The sequence below is a fragment of the Boleophthalmus pectinirostris genome, unplaced genomic scaffold (genome assembly GCF_026225935.1).
Source record: "Boleophthalmus pectinirostris isolate CB_2022bp ecotype Guang Dong unplaced genomic scaffold, ASM2622593v1 HiC_scaffold_19, whole genome shotgun sequence".
Taxonomy (NCBI): domain Eukaryota; kingdom Metazoa; phylum Chordata; class Actinopteri; order Gobiiformes; family Gobiidae; genus Boleophthalmus; species Boleophthalmus pectinirostris.
Window position 1 is genome coordinate 37,609,238 of NW_026571140.1, and position 16,956 is coordinate 37,626,193.

The 16,956-nt window shown below is 41.7% G+C and overlaps 1 protein-coding gene across 1 annotated transcript in view; it reads left to right on the top strand.

Annotated features, from left to right (window-relative positions):
* Window positions 1-16,956, top strand: part of hsd11b2 (hydroxysteroid (11-beta) dehydrogenase 2) — a 74,966-nt gene that overhangs the window by 42,292 nt on the left and 15,718 nt on the right. The window contains exons 2-3 of the mRNA XM_020934502.2: window positions 2,832-3,044; window positions 15,321-15,506. Of these exons, the coding sequence (XP_020790161.1) occupies window positions 2,832-3,044; window positions 15,321-15,506 (399 nt within the window). The remainder of the gene's footprint in view (window positions 1-2,831; window positions 3,045-15,320; window positions 15,507-16,956) is intronic.

Below are 16,956 nucleotides of genomic sequence, written 5' to 3' on the forward strand. Positions count from 1 at the left end.
TGATACGTGGATTTGTTTCAGTGTAAACGAGGTCTTAGTTACATGTTCATCTTGAGGCCAAACCAACCCATGATGCTCACGAGGGTCTGCCTGGTCACACCTCACCATGAGACCCTCCCCGTCCACTTTGTAATTACATAATGGTATACTAATGAGAGCTCAGGGGCTTTGGGGGAAGAGAGACTTGGGGAAACCTGTTTGAGATTCCAGAAGGTCTGTAGCCAGGACTTGGCTTCTTGGCTTGGGCCCTGTCTACCTGCTGTAACAAAGAATAAACCTTTTCGTATTTCATAACTCAACAAGGCTTCGCAAAGGGAAAGGGATCAAAAAGACCAAAAGTATCTGCTGAATTCCTGAGAGGGTTGTGGTCCTGTTGGGTTTGAGTCAATCTCAGGTGAAGCTGATCCCTGTGATCTGCTCTGAAGCGTCTGGGACTCATCCAATTGAACTGTGATCCGGGCCAAGTCGGGCGAAAGGCCAAAGGGTGGAGATATGTGGCCTTTACAAGATAGTATCCAAACTAATCAGGTAGGACTGCCCAGTAATTCACATTCTAGCGGTTGACCTATATAACTCTATGGACGATTTTCTGTTTTTGAAAGACTTATTCAAACGTATTATCACACAAATGTTGAACTTTGTCAGTATTTGTTTGGAATTAGCTATACAAACATTTCTAATCTTATGGCTTAAACTCCTTTCCGCTCACAGTGATCACGTTTTTGGGGTTGTACCAGGGCACTATTCTGAAAAGCTGTTGTGAGCAAATTAATTTCACGTTCACTTATTTACACAGACAGAGAAGACTTGAACTCGTGCCAGGTTTGTTTCATGTGAATAGACCCAGTGATTACCGATAATTACACAGATATTAACCATAAACCTTGTCTAACTAATCTGCAGTCGCCGATGCCAAGATGAGTCTGCGTAATGCCGTTGTTTAGCGATAAAGATGCACCGTGTAAGTTTTCCGGTGAGGCGTCCCAAACCTGGCTGCTGTTTCCATGGCGATGTTATTGGAAAAATCAGATGGAAATGAACTCATGGACCCACGTTGGCCTGTGATTTAACTGGAGTGAGGATTTGTTTGTGGATCAGTCGGGAGCCGGACTGGAGCCAACTAGAGTCACGATGATACAATGAGTCTGTATCCAGTGATGTAATGCTATTATTACAGCAAACACAACCGAATGACACAGAGAACGCAACAGGACCACTATATTTCATTTGAATGTGTAACTTTTCTGGTGCTGGAGCTTTTATTGCTTTGTCTGCAATGTTCCACAGCATGGTATTAAAGGGACAGTCCAGAATTTTGGACATAGGGCCTCATTTTCTTAGTGAGCCAGAGTGTTGGAGACATGCGGATACACTTTTTAAAATGTTCCATCCAGTCCTTGTATTTGCAGAGGTCAATGGTACTCAGCTAGTGCATGTCAACGACTTGAATCTATTAAAATAACTGGATAGAGTGTAGCTGCCTCCAGTTGACATAATGGTCACTCATCGGTACTTCAGTGGAAAAAATCTCCTGAGCTGCGAAAAGATTTTTCTCGGAGCGCAATCTAATCACAAACTGCTCAGGTTGGGCTGACAGGGCACCTACAACTTTCAAAAATATCGGATTTTGTGTAGATTTTTATCTACTTTTAGATCATGAAATTTTTCTCAGCTCAAAATCCTTTGGTTGTCTTAAAAATGTGGCCCAAATGTGACCCTCAGATCAACTTTTCTTGGCCTTCAGGCTTCCAGGTGACTTGACCCCCTAATACCTTGATCAGGGCTTTTTACAGAAACTATTTGGAAATCTACCTTGATAATAACTCGGTGAGGACTACCTTAGCTGGAGGATTTGACCTATCGTGCATGTTTTGGGTTGATGGGAGACCCTGGAGTGCTTTAAAGTATCAAAACATTACATGTGTGCAACAAGAAGATAAGAGACTAAGGCTAGTTCGGATTTTTTTGAGAAATCAGATTTTCTTTGCGAGCTCGTTCACATTTCCAATTAAATGCGACTTGTATGTGATCTCCAGTGTAAACTTTAAATGCCCCAAAAGTGTCCTGAATGTGCATTGGAGGGCACAACGATGTCACATGCAGCGAGTCGCCTAAACGCTGGGCTTGTCTCCCAAAATCCAGTCTAGTTCTTGGTAAAATGGACAGGTATTTGGCTCGCAGGCTCTTTTTTTTTGTTGACATTGGACCAGGACCGCCTGTAGCCTATTGGCCTGAATACAGCGATCCCCCCCAAATATTAATAAACTCACTAACCTCAGTTTCCCTCCATTGACGAGATTCCGAGCCTGACGTGTAGGTGGGATGAATGCGACCTGGCCGTTCAGATTCAAATCACATGTCAAAAGATCGGTTTAAGGAGCACATATCCAAGTGGCCGTTTGAAAAATGTTATCTGTGTCGTTCAGACTGTCAATAAAAGGTCAGATACAGGAGCATAGGGGTGAAAAAATCAGATTTGGGTCACTTCAGGCTACAGTCTTGATCGTAAACTAAAAGATACTTATGAGCTGCCCTTCTTTACTTGTTTAAAAAAGACTACACTGGTTAAGTCTCTCACAGTATTAATGAACGATTTGGACCTGATACACCAAGTAGGGCCTTTAGATCCAACCAACAACCTTCTTGTTGTGGCCTGAGTTCAGTCCAAATACACAATATTAAATCTGTACTTCAGCCAGGAGTGACCAAAATTACTTTCTGTTTCTGGTTCTGGTCATTTTTGTGGTGACGGCATGGTGTTTTGTTTTGTTTGTGTTGCATTTTTTTGTAGGAAATGTTCTCTATTAATATGATTTCTTTCTTCTCCTCAGGTTGTGACTCTGGGTTTGGTCGGGCCACAGCGAAGCGTCTGGACTCTCTTGGATTCGAGGTCTTTGCCACAGTCCTGGACCTGACCTCGGAGGGCTCCCAGGACCTGCTCCAGACCTGCTCCTCCAGACTCACCCTGCTGAAGGTGGACATCACACAGCCCCAGCAGATCCAGCAGGCCCTCGCAGACACCAGGGCTAAACTCGGACTCAGAGGTAAGACACAGATGCACATACAAAGAGCATACAGGATTTTTTTTAAACTAACATTAAGTCATAAGTCATTATAATTTAAGAGGCTTATATCATTAGTAAAAAAAAAAAAAAAATCAAGACGTGTTTCAGTTATTGGTGTAAATCAGGGGTCACCAGACTTTTTTTCTCTGGGGGCCACATTATCGCTCCTGACTGTGATGGGAGGTCGGGGTCGTGTCAGTACATGCTTTTGAGCAGCCAGTCCGCCTTTCATCCACCGAATCTTATCTTCTCTTGTTTGCCCTCGGACGCTTGCATACGTTTTCGTAATGATGACGCAGATTATATTCTTTGAAAACCACCACACTTTTTTTTTTTTTTTTTTTTTTACATATCAGACAAATTGCACGATCCTTAAACTGAACAAGAAAAATAATCGGTCGTCCACTGTTCTTTGAAAACTCTGCACTCCCTGTCAAGTTTTGTACTTTACACTCACCGTTTTGCTGTCTTTAACTGTGCTACAGAACTCTACTCGTGCTTTTACTGTCACTGTTTGATCTCGAGTTTGTCAGGTGACGAAAATTCAGCGGCAAATGTAAATATGTCATATAATAATTTAAATATAAATACTTCATATAAATGTGTCCCTGGTGTAAAGTTATGGAATGAACTAAAGATGAATTGAAATGTTTTTTTTTTTTAAGGTTTAAAAAATGTCTCAAACATAAAATTAAAATGAATGAAAACATAAAATGATTATCAAAATTATGTGTCAAATTTAGAGCTTTTGCCTATTACTAACCATTTGTGTTTTGCTTATGATGTGTTAGAGTAAAGCTGATTTAGTAGGATAGACAGTGCTTCAGCCTATTCCATTTTTTGGTTTAAAGGTGCACTATGCAACTTTTTGATAGGGCATATTTGATAGGATACGTCATCGCTCTGCCTGGAATGTTCCACAGTGTGACATTAAACAGCTCTACTTTACATTTATTCAATTACAGGTGGTTTTATTGCTCAAAAATACCAAGAAAAACTAACATTCTGACCGTGAGTGGGGTCGCCTCTCCACAGATCTGACCTGTAACTTGATCTGGTTTGGTCTCCATGAAGATAGAAAGGTTTAATGCCGTACTGTGAAACATTCCAAACAAAGCAATAACATCTCCATGCAGAAAAGGATTTGATGGACCTTCCACCGGAAAAGTTACACAATGCACCTTTAAAAATAAAAGCTTAGAGGCTGTGAATTATGTAAATTACTGAAAAATATGAATAAAAAAAAAACACATACTGTCCATTTCATTTTGTGGTGGTTTCAGATAACATAACACAGCACTCACTCACTGCAAGAAGGTTCAGGTTAAAAAAAAAAAAAAAAAACATGCACCATAGGTCATGGATTCGTCATCAGTTGCTAGGTTTCAAGTAACATTTATTCTTATTTATCTTACTTTTTAATAGCTTTTTTTTATCATTTTATGGTTTTGCTCTGATTGGATTTTATTATATTTTATGATTATATTACTATATTGTTTTATGATTGGTATGATCAGAGTTTTAGCAATTACTATACTGTTGTTTTCTTTTTATGATCTTGGCACAGCTCTTTGGAAACGGCCTTAGAAATACAGTGGATTTGGACATCACAGCTTCTATATTCATCTATAGGTCAATAATCTTTAACACAGATGGGGCCACGGCTAAAATGAAGGCTGTTAAAATGCCGGTTTGTTGTTACAGTGGTCCCTCGTTTATCGTGGAGGTTACGTTCTAAAAATAACCCGCGATAGGTGAAATCCGCGAAGTAGTCAGCTTTATATTTTACAATTATTATATCTGTTTTAAGGCTGTAAAACCCCTCACCACACACATTATACACTTTTCTCACACAGGACAGTTACAACCCTTTTTACATCCTTCTTAAAACTTAATGCTGCTGTCATCCTTTTGTTATTTTCATCCTTTATGAAACAAAGCGAAGATTCATTTATTCCGTAATGGAGACCTACAGCGCAGAGTCCTGCATGGGTTCATTTTTGGAGACCCGCTCCACAGCAGCACCACACCTGCCTGCACTCACTTGTTAAACTGAAATTATATCAAACCTTTGCGCTGCATACACCATAGACTGAACCAAGAGTAAACCAGGACTAACCCAGAACTGATTCCAGGACTGAAATAGGACTAAAACGGGACTAAAATGGGACTAAACCAGGACTAAGCCAGAACTGGAACAGGACTCACTGTCGGCACAGGCCTGGAGGTGACCACAGGAGAAAGGACCAGTGCAGAGCTCCACACTTCACAGAGGTAAGCGCGGCCATCGTCCGATCAAGATTAGTAGTCCAGGTTTAGTCCTGGTTTAGTTCTGGTTTAGTCTTTAGTTTAGTCCTGACCCACCCGTGTGTAATCACTAACCGCCCGCATACCCGCCCGTAAAATTCCAGAACATTAAAATCCGCCAGTTTCAGCAACTGTTTGCCCGTACCCGACCCAGTGCAGGACTCTGCTGCAGCCGCATAAATTCTACCTTCCTTCAGCGTGTCCAGAAGTCCAACTTTTTGTGCGGTGGTTTGTATCTTCCTCGGCCGTTAGGGTGCGACCGCAGGAGACTTTGTCGGTGCAGAACGTTTCGTCAACATTGTGGGTTTTGTCGGGAGAAAACTTACAAACATACAGCGCTTCAGAATCACACTGCTAGAGATCCAACATTTATGTAAATTTGTCAAGCTGAACACATTCTGTACTGTACAGGAGAAACGGCATGGAGGACTCTGACTGACAATGGCCTACAGTCCCTCCCTTAGCCAATCAGGACGCAGGGGGAGGAACACAATGTGTGTTCATACACTGTAAAAAAGGGATGCAAAACTGCACAAAAAAAATCCGCGCAACAGCAAGACCGCGAAAGGTGAACCACGATATAGCGAGGGACGACTGTATATAGTAAGTTATAGATAGATATTACTAATAGAAATAATCAGATTCAAGGTTTTTTAGAAGACAAAGAAGACTGAAATTTGTAGTTCAGTTTTTGGTTCATGTGGAGAGACTGAATAATCATAATACCTGGGTTTTGAGAAGTTTAAAGATCTATTTTAGTGCACAGTTCTGTCCTCCAGCTCTAATTTAAACTATGAGCATTCTTACATGTTATTTTTACGATGCATGAACCTGTTAAAGGGAGATTATATTTTAACACACACAACATAATCTGCGCTGGATTCATTTTTCACTCCGGGGTAACGTGTTGGTGTTGCCATTTAAAACTCTGTGTTTGGTGATTCGATCCCGCTTCATTGCATACTGTTCTTGTGCCCTTGGGCAACACACTTCTTCACTCATCTTTCACCCAGAAAGGCCACTGGCAGAGACCGGCGGCCACGTTCCTGTCTGTTCGCCCCGGGGCAGCTGTGGCATTTCTGAATGAAGTGTTCCTGTGTGCTATGTTCGCCGGTCTGTTTACACGAAAAGTGTTTAATCACGGGGATGGAGAGAGAGGCCAGATCGTAACCTGAGAGAGAGAAAGAGAGAAGAAGGAGGGAGACGGAGGACAAGGGGGCATGAGAGGGGAGGAGAGAGGATAGAGGGACGGAGAGATAGATACAGTGAGGTAAGAGTGGACAGAGAGGAGATAAAGAGAGAAAGAGTGAAGGAGAGAGATAAATTTAAAATAATTTACCATTGGATTTGTCTAGATCAGGGGTGTCAAACTCAAATTTCCAGAGGGCCAAAATTAAAAACTGAGACTAAGTCGTGGGCCAAACTAAATTATTATTGAAAGATATGTAATGTTAAACCATTTCTTATTAAAATAAATGTTTAGTTTTGCTTAAACACTGAATCCAGAACAAGCATAATATTAAATAATAACACAATTTTAAATAAATAATGTCTCTATAGTCTATCTGTAGCCAGCGGGGCAGCTCTAATACATATTTGATAAGATCTCGCGGGCTAAATATAATTACATCGCGGGCTAAATTTGGCCCCTGGGCCTGAGTCTGACATGTTTGGTCTAGAACTTTTAGAGCGCTTGACATTGCATTAGTCATTCGGTTCATACTTAATGAAAAAAGGGTGCCAATCTGTACCCACTGACCTACGATGATTCATCAGACGGTTTCACTTCGTAGAAACCGTCTGATCTCTCAGTGTTAGAATTCGTTCACTCGACGGTAGGCGGGTACTTTTTTTCATTTAACCAATCTGCTATTTGGCCGTGTAATGTAAGGCCTAACGGGCTTTTCCCAAATTCAATAACCTTGATAAAATTCACCAAACATTCTCTTTGTTCCGGCTTTAAATCCTCGATCTCGGGAATTGTTGCAACACAGAATGTATGGCTCTTCGGTGCTTGGCTGGTGCTCGAACTCGCACTTCCAGGATTTTTGCGAACCGTCTAGTGCAGGAGTATCAAACTCATTTTGGTCTGGGGGCCGTATCCAACCTACTTTCATCCACAGGGGCCGGATCAGAAAACTCATAGCATATAAACCCCAAAAACAATAAGTTCAAATATTTGTGCAGAGAAACACAAATCTATTACAGAAATCTTTTTTTTTTTTTTTTATTGATGAACTCTTTCTTTTACAAAATATTTACATAATATTATGAACAACCTGAAACTTGAAGAAATTTCAACACAATGTTTTAACATTGAACTTGTATGCAAATAGGAATAAGTCAATTTTTCTTGGAAAATCCTGCACTCGGCTCCACTTTTCTCCTTATGTTTGACACCTGTGGTCTAGTATATTCTGATTCCTGACCTAGTCACGGTAGAGAAATGAACTGACCCCTACAGCCACCACCATCACTCACACACACGTCTTTCATTCGAGACAATATTGGTGAAGTGAACACAACAATCATTTTTGTGACAGCCTTCTCACTGTGGCTCCTGATTTTCCCAGTCGACTCCCATCCAAATTCTAACCAGGCCCAACTTTGTTTAGCTTCTGAAATGAGAAGCTAAAGAAATGAGAAGCTGAGAAAGAGACAGAGTGAAGTGAGGAGGAGGAAGAGAGAGTGGAAGAGATTCATTTAAGTTAATTTATAACCAGAGAGAAGAGTCCCAGGGAGTAGCACTGATAATCTCTAACATTTAAGATAAGAGGAGCTTTATTTGTCCAGGGTGGAAATCGTTACAGAGAGAAAGTACTGTACAAGCAGTTTTAACAACAAAGTACAAAACAAGTCACCAGATTCAAGCTCAAGATGTTCTCGATGATGATTGACGATGATTTACCTGTCCGGACAAAACCACACACTTGGACAAAACTTTACAAAGATGACTGACGGCGGACGAACCAAGAAGAGATATGCATGGTTTATATGGATTAAAACAAACATGACAGCTCACACTTTAAAAAAAAAGAAGGACGGATGAAGCCTATGACAGATTGAAGTTTGCTCAAACGTCTTTCAACTCACTCTCCAACCCAACTGTGAGTCTAAAATGATAAAAGCGAGAACAGCTGCGAAGTGTGAAAAGGATCTGATTGTTTGGCTGTAATATTCATTCCCGGACACAGGGGGCGATATTCTACCCGAGTCACCTGAGGACATGTGTCTGTGTGGGCGGCTCGTAAAAAAAAGAGTTAAAGGTCACAGTGAAAGAACAGACAGCGGGGTCAAAGAGCGTGCATTCTCGTCTTTTCAAAGAAGAGACGTAAAGGAAAAATGCGTCCGAACGTTTGACTGACAGAGTACGTTTCACTTTAAAGAAGAACGTGTCGGAGCGTCTTGTACTTACACGTTGTCATTTATCTCTCCAACACCATCACTCACTCAACAAGAAACTTTACTCCGGCGTTCTCTCTCTCTCCCTCCCTCTCCTCTTTTTCACACCCTCTCCCTCTGGCCCTCTTCTGTATCTCTCTCCCTCCCTCCCTCTTCTCTCTCTCCCTATAGCACTCCTTTTTTTCTCGCTCTTCTTCCTCTCCTTTTCTCTCACCCCTCATCTTGCCCTCCCTCTCTCTCTCACACCCCAGTCTCCCTCTTTCTCCCTCTCCCTCTCCTCTTTCTTGGTCTAGAACCCCTTTCTTCCTCTCTCTCGACCTCTTTCTTCCTCCCTATCTCTCTCTTTTTCTCACCCCCATCTCTTTTCCCTCTCTCTCTCTCTCTCTCCTCCCCCTCTGGCACTCCTTTCTTCCCCCCTCTCTCTCTCTACCTCCTCCTCCCTCTCTCTCCCTTTCTCTCACACCCCCCTGTCTCCCTCTTTCTCACACTTGCACCCTCTCTCACTCTACATCCTTCTCTCTCTCCCTCTCTCTCTGTCTAAAACTATTTCTTCCCTCTCTTCTCCCTCTTCCTTTGTCTCTCTAGCAACCCTTACTTCCACTCTCGCTCTCTCTCTCTCTCTCTCTGCCTCTTCTTCTCTATCCCTTGCTTTCTCTCACCTCCCATCTTGCCCTCCCTCTCCTCCCTCTCTCTCTGTCTCTCACATATACTCTACATCCCTCTCTCTCTCTAACATCTCTGTCTTCTGCTCTCTCTCCCTCCTTTTCTCCTCCCTCTTTCTCTCTACATCATTCTTTTTTTTCACCCCTCTCCCTCCCTCTCTCCTCCCTCTTTCCCTGTCTCTCTCTATATCCTTCTCTCTTACCCCCCTTCCTCCTTCCCTCCCTTTCACCCATGTCTCTCTCCCTTTCCCTCCTCCCTCCCTCCTTTCTCTCTCTCCATCCTTCTCTCTAAATCCTTCTCTTTCACCCCTCTAGGCTCTCTCCCTCCCTTTCCCTCCCTCTCTCGCTACATCTTTCTCTCTCTCACCCCCTCCCTGCTTCCCTTCTTCCCTCTCTCTCTACATCCTTCTCTCTCTCATCCCTCTCCCTCTCTCTCTCTACATTCTTCTCTCTTACCCCTCCCCCTCCTTCCGTCTCTCCTCCCTCTCCCTCGACATCTTTCTCTCACCATCCCTCCCTCTCTCTACATTCTTCTCTCTCTTACCCCTCTCCCTCCCTCCCTCTCTCCTCCCTCCCTCTCTCAACATTCTTCTGTCTCCTTACCCCTCTCCCTGCCTGTCTCCTTCTCTACTTCCTCCCTCTCTCTACATCCTTCTCTCTCTCACCACTCTCCCTCCCTCCCTTTCTCTCTTACCCCTCTCCCTCCCTCTCTCTACGTTCTTCTCTCTCTTACCCCTCTCCCTCTCTCCCTCCTTCACTCTCTCCTCCCTCCTTCTCTCTCCATCCTTCTTTCTCCCACCCCTCTCCTCTCTCCATCCATCCTCCCTCTCCTCTCCCCCATCCTTCTCTGTCCCCTTTCCCTCTCCTCTCCCTCCCTTTCCCACCTCTCCCTCTCTCCCTCCCTCCCTCCCTCCCTCTCTTCTCTCTCCAGTGTAAACTTGAGCGTACAGTGTGAGGTTAAACTCCACTCAGATAAGCGTCGGTTCTCACAGCCGCAGCAGCAGCAGCAGCACAGAACATGAATGAAGTGTCCTGCAGTCTTATCTTCACTCTGTATCCAAGCAGAGCCCGTATTAAACACGGGTACACACTGATATAACCACTTATCTTTGGAATTCATTGAACATTTGTTGAACATTACTGCATTAAGTAAACATCTCATTTCAATGGGCCTGTGCTTTAATAACAGCTCAGATACGGTACTTGATGTACAACTGAGAGGTAAGTTAAGGTAAAGTACATCAGGTTTGTTATTGTTTATGTCCTTCAGTGCCACTGGGACAGCCGGTCAAGAGCAGGGAGCAGGGACGGGGTCAGGACTACATCAGCTGGAGGATTTACCAGACCATACAAACTTTATTTATAATGCACTTTAAAAACTTGACAGCTGACCAAAGTGCTGTACACAAACACTACTAAAAAACATAGAAAACAATAAGATACTCAACAACAAAAATGTATATGTCACTGGTTAAAACCTAGTGAAGAAAAAAAAAAAAAACTGATGTGTTATGCATGCTTTGGGTTCATGGGGGAAACTTAACCAGCAGAAATATTTACAGTTCATAAAGGCCCAGGAGTCAAACCCAGAAGCTTCTTGCTGTGAGGCGAAAGTGCAGCCTCTGGTTAGGTTAAAGGTCCTATATTACACAAAGTGGATTCTTGTGAACTTTTAGACATGTAAGACAACTTGGTTTATTAGTCCGACTACATCTCCAAAGCTCAAAATTCTCTGCTCCACTCCAAGCTTTTGCCTTTAGTTATGGGCTGAAATCATCCAAGTGATTCTAGTAGAAGGTCTATGGACTTTAAAAACACAATGAAGCACTGGCTGTATCACCACATGACATCACAAGTTGAAACAGAGTGTTCCATTTCAGAGAACTCAGCCTAAATATACAGCCTTTGTGTGTTAAACTTGTGTGCATGATACAAAACACAACTCCAGGTCTGTTTGTGATGAGGAAACAACATTATAACATAGATAAGAAAATAGTGTAATATGTTCATTTAAAGCAGGGGTCATCAAACTAAAGCCCACAGGTCGACTCTCTGCCCCCCTGCCTCTTGAACTGGTCCTATGAGACCACCTCAAAAGTTAGGTTAGGTTAGGTTGCTTTATTTCTACCCGTAGGTAAATTTGCTTTGCATATTTGAGAGGCAGGTTCCACATCAAGTATTTATATTCAGATAATTATATGATGTATTTACATTTGCAGCCAAATTTGCTGCCAAATTTTCGTCACCTGACCTGATCAAACGGTGACAGTCAACACTCACGCAGAGTTCTGTAGTGCAGTTAAAGACAGTAAAATGATAAAGTATGAAAAGTTGACAGAGAGTGCCGAGTTTTCAAAGAACAGTGGGCGACCGATTATTTTTTTGTTCAGTGTAAGCACCCTGCAGCTTGTCCAATACGTAAAGAAAGTGTGGTGGTTTTTTAAAGAATATAATCTGCGTCGTCAGGGTTGTTCAGTTCTTTTTTTTTTTTTTTAATTAATCATTTTTTTGCAAACTACATACATTACAACAAATAGGAACCAAACAACATACAAGATACAAGACAGACATTAAGATCGAAGATTACATACAAGGGTCATTCAATTCTGATATACAGCCAACCCAACCCCGGCCCCCATCACAGTCAGGAGCGATAATGTGAGAAAAAAGGTTTGGTGACCCCTGCTTTAAAATAAAGAATCTGTAATTTGAGTTTGCATAAAACAATATACACTAGCTTTACCATAATTGATCATCTTTGTCTTAAAAATACATAAGTTCAATGCTATTCTGTGGAACATTCAAGGCCCTCCTCCAGAAGAACTCGTGCACCTTTCACTATTCAAAATAGCATCGCACTGGCTCACAGTAAGAGTATTTATATCACGTTGTAGTGGCTATTTCAAGTAAAAATAAAACACAGATGGGATGTTTCGTCTCACACCGCAGTATCCACAAACAATGAAATGGAGAAGCTTAAATCCAGCTCCATAAAGATACCCACTTGTCCAATAACATTCCGCAAAGCAAAAGTCAAAGGTTTAGTTTGCAACAGGATTTATTTCACAGCCCTGTAAATCTGTTCGAATTACCCATGATGCCTTTCTCCTGCTGGATATGGCATCATTGAGCTCTGATTTGTGTTTGTTGTGCTTGTGTTGAACCTTGTGGAGTGGTGCCACATTGTGAGACGCTGTTTGCCAAATACACGGTTCAAGTCTGTTCAGCCAATTCCCTTTACATAAACACCACTTAATCCTGGCTGCGTGCGCTCTTGTATCTTTGCCTGTGAATACCAGTTAATCGCCCATCAGGAATGTTGATTTGAAAATAATATTAATTGTACCATTATGTTTTACCACACAGATTTCTGTTTCTGCAAGTATAATGAAAACTAGGACACGGAGAGACTGGTACACAAACAGAGCTGCGTCAAAGGTCGTACATTGCGCAAAAACTGACTCTTCTGAGCTTATAGCCGTGTGAGAAGGTCGTTACCTCATCAAAAACAAACCTGGAGTTGTGTTTTGTTTCATTCATGCATGTTTGAGTAACACTTTTTATTATTAGTCTGTTTACATCTCCAAAAGCTCAGAATGGTCCGTTCCACCTTGTGATGAAGCAATAGTTTCCAAGTTAAAGGGACAGTCCTTCCATCCTTTCCTTGTATTTGCAGAAGTCGCTGGTGCTAGTCTAGCAAATGTTAATGGTGTACGGAAACCAGGAGGGCTCATAACAAACGCAAACGCCGCAACAAGTACAAATGCCACAGCACAACAAAAAGCCACTTCCGTTGTAGCTTTTTAGTTTGTTGTGGCTTTTTGTTGTGTTGTGGCGTTTGTATTTGTGTTGTGGTGTTTGTTGCGGCTTTTGCATTAAAATAGAGTCCCGCTGTCACTTCATTTGTGATTTTTTTTATTGTCTTGTTGCGTTTGCCCTTGTTGCGTTTGCATTTGTTGCAGAGCTTGCATTTGTTATGAGCCCTCCCGGTTTCCATACAATGACCATTGTTATCTTACCCACTCCACAAAACACCCGAAGCAAATTTATTATTACACCAGACTGTCAATGTGAATGTCTGTGTCGATAGAATAATTTTAGAAGTAAAACCAACCTTACATTTGAAGGATTTATGTCTGAGCAGCACCAGCGAGTTTTACTTCCTGATAGAAAGTTTGGCAGCGGCGGACTGATATATGAGAAAATAGTCCATCAACATGCGACGATTCATGCGATGCAAGGTTAGTTTCATTTCAAACATTATTCTATCTAGCACAGACATTTACATCGACAGTCTGGTGTAATAATAGATTTGCTTCGGGTGCTTTGTGAAGTGGGTAAGACTGTTTTTAGTGGCAGATAGGGATGTAACAAAAAACGAAATACCGTGATTTGTATTGTCAAAAGCCTCACAATAATATCGAATTACAAGTCTCTTTGCTTAAATGAATAGTTATGGTGATTCTAATGTCTTTATTTATGATTTCTCATTCTGTAAAACACTTTGAATTACTTCCTCCTTGCCTTGCCGTGGTGCAGCAATAGAAAAACAGAGGGAACTACATAGACCATGATCCTTTGCTGTTTAGTGCAGACTACATGAAGAAATAACTGTTATAAAGCACTTTTAAATCTTAATTGTTCGTATTATAACAGTATTAAAGGCTTTTAAAAGTTGTATATTTGTAAGCCTCTATAAAATATCCCAATAAATATCGAACCGTGAGATGCATATCGTGAAAATATATTGTTACATCACTAGTGGCAGGATAACTAAGGTCATTGACATGACACTAGTCTAGCACCAGCGACCTCTGCAAATACAAGGACTGGATGGAATATTTTAAAAAGTGTCTCCAACACTCTGGCTCACTAGGAAATGAGGCCCTATGTCCAAAATTCCGGACTGTCCCTTTAACAGCTCCTTTTACCTTTACCTCAAAAAGGATTGGCAATTACTTCGTGCATTACCACATGAAATCACAAGGTGTGTTCTGTTTGAGAGAAGAGCGCAGAGTAAATACGCCGGGTTAGAGTGTTAAACATGCGTGAATGAAACAAAACACAACTCTGGGTGTGTTTGCGATGATGAAACAACGTTATAACATACTGTACATCAGAAAATATTCGTAAGAAGTCTATCCTCTGAGCCATGATAAATCAGCGTAGAGACCTTTGATTCTGGTTGTTTTTAGATTGTAAAAAGCTACAGATGTTATTGATTTCACGTTAAAGTTAAAGTTCAAGTCTGTGTCCATTATTAGTCCCAGATTTCTAGCCTGACTTGAAGGTTTTAGATTTCTAGGGGCAGCATGTAGAAACTTTATTGACCCACAAGGAAAATTATTTGGACACAGTAGCTCAATCATCACAATATAACACAATAAAAAAGAGTAAAAAGTATAAATGTAATAATAAAAGCTAAATAAGAAGCAAAAAAGAGCAAGAGACAGGTGTCAAATAACAAAAAAAAAACAAAAGGGGTCCCAGAATTGACCCCTGGGGCACCCCTCCAACATCCCAGCATTCATTTAAAGATAGGTGAAGAGTTTTGCTTAAGTGCACAGCAAAAGTAAGCTTTGGTGCAAGGTTTAAACCGCTAGAAAAATGTCTTCTTTGTGCGCAAATTGTCCGGGCTTTTTGGATGGAATTTTCAGTGTTGATGACGTAAATCGAGGTTTCCAGTTTAAGAACTCAGCGCTACTTTGTTTGTTATTGTACTTTTCTTTTCAACTTTTTCCCCCAAACTGCAAATTAACTGGTGTAAAACTCTGATAAATATTTACGTACCATTCAACCAAACCAAGTCATAATTTAAAAAAACAAACAAGCATGAAAAACTGACATATACTTAAAGTCTGAACTGTTTGTGTCTGTTTCTTAGGTCTGTGGGGTTTGGTGAATAACGCCGGAGTCTGTGTGAACTTTGGAGACTCTGAGTTGTCTCTTTTGTCAAATTTCCGTGGTTGTATGGAGGTCAACTTTTTTGGGACGCTCTCAGTGACACAGAGCTTCCTCCCTCTGCTCCGACGGGCCAAAGGACGAATCGTCACCATCTCCAGCCCCGCAGGTACCATACTGCATACACTACTGCATACACTACTGCATACACCAATATAATATACCAGCTCTGCAGTACAATACTACAGACTACTACTGCATACACCAATATAACCAACTCCAGTACTACAGATACACAACTCTGCATACACAACCACCCATTTGTATTGTTGATTATGCCATTTGAGACCTTTTATCTTTATTTAAATATCTTTACTATAAGTACACGTTTAAAGGTCTACAGCTCAGCTTTTCCGCTACCTGCTTGTCTCCATGGAGATGTGTATTGCTTTCCTTGGGTTCTTCCATATTTTGACATCAAACATATCCATCTAGTAATTATTCCTTACGGGTGTTTCCATTGCTTCTGTGAATAGGGGCAACTCTCCATTAGTCAGACTGGTGCCACCTAGTGCCTCTGCTCAATTTCATTTCTCTCCAGTGACTAGGTCAGAAATCAGAATACACTAGACGGTTCGCAAAAACCCTGGAAGTTGTAGACCGCACACCGGCCAATCAGCAAAGAGCTGTGAAGCCATGACGTCAAACTCAAGCGCCTGTCTGGGTACCTTTTGTGGTGGTCATACCCGTTTGTCAAATCCTGATCCCGTCAGATCTCAGAAGCTAAGCAAGGCCGGGCCTGGTTAGGACTTGGATGGGAAACAACTGGGAAAATTAGGTGCCACAGGGGGTCGTTGTGTTCTTAGGCAAGACACTTCATCCACATTGCCTAGTATGAAAGTGGGTGTGAGTGATGTTGGTGATCAGAGGGACCAATGGCACAGATTGGCATGGCAGCAGCGCTTCTGTCAGTAAAAGTAGTTTACCATCACCGGATATGGAGTGAATGAATAATGCTGAATAATGCCTGTCTTTGTGACATATGTCTGTGAAAAGGGCTATATAAAATAAAAACTTACTTACTTACTTACAACACAACGGTAAACAAAGCGTCGAGATGGATGTAGACGAAGACAGACATTCTGTGTTGGCAACGATTTCCAAGATCAAGGATTTTAACCCGGAACAAAGAGAATGTTTGGTGAATTTTATCAAGGGGAAAGACGTTATTGTCCTTCTTCCTACGAGATTTGTTGCATTACATACGTCACAACCAAATAGCAGCAATCGGTTAAATAAAAGTACCTGCCTACCGTCGAGCGAACAAATCTTAATGCTGCAAGGTCAGACGGTTTCCACAAAGTGAAACCGGCTGATGAATCAGGGTAACTCTCCACAGATCTGAACTATAATGTAGCGTAGTGCAGTCGTCTACTTGTCTCCCTCGTGATAGATTGAGGTTTAATCTATGTTGTGGAACATTCTAGACAAAGTAATCACATTTCCACAGAGACAAGCAGGTGCCGTTCCCTCCACTAGAAATGTAGAAATGTTTCTTGAGGCGAGTAGTGCAATATTTTCCATTTTTAAGAAGGAACTACTAATGAGTAAGCTGGATT